The 474-nt window shown below is 34.4% G+C and overlaps 1 protein-coding gene across 3 annotated transcripts in view; it reads left to right on the forward strand.

Moving 5' to 3' along the window:
* Positions 1–474, forward strand: part of LOC119590606 (glucose-6-phosphate exchanger SLC37A2-like) — a 41,084-nt gene that overhangs the window by 32,041 nt on the left and 8,569 nt on the right. For all 3 annotated transcript variants that reach the window (XM_037939286.1, XM_037939284.1, XM_037939283.1), the window contains exon 4: positions 118–253. In XM_037939286.1, coding sequence (XP_037795214.1) covers positions 118–253 — 136 coding nt within the window. The remainder of the gene's footprint in view (positions 1–117; positions 254–474) is intronic.

A 474-nucleotide genomic window follows, 5' to 3' on the forward strand; every position in this document is an offset into this window, starting at 1 on the left:
TACACATTCTAGTTAAGGAACATTTTTTTATATGATTACGAAAGATGAAATTTCAAGTTTTACTGTGTTAGAGAACTAGTCCTTTGTTGATATTATAAGTACCCATTTCATTTCCAGTGGATTCATTGCTGAGCGGATGGATCTTCGAATCTTTTTGAGCATTGGCATGATCTTCTCAGGCATATTTTGTGCCATGTTTGGCCTTGGGAAGTCCTTTAACATTCATCAGCTGTGGTTTTACATTGTGGCACAGGTACAATTTTTCTATCTAAATAGCCTTTTTGAATATCAGTATAGTATTTAGAAAGGGCAGTATTGGTGTGAAAGAACAGTCATTATAGACTTAACTCTTTGTGATATATATGTATAGGGGAAACTGTGATTTACTCTCTAACCTTTAGAGACTGCAATTCATCAGCCCACCTTGGCCCCAGATGCAAATTAACATAAAATTTCAAATTTTACTTCAGATAA

Source organism: Penaeus monodon, chromosome 27, assembly GCF_015228065.2.
Source record: "Penaeus monodon isolate SGIC_2016 chromosome 27, NSTDA_Pmon_1, whole genome shotgun sequence".
NCBI lineage: Eukaryota > Metazoa > Arthropoda > Malacostraca > Decapoda > Penaeidae > Penaeus > Penaeus monodon.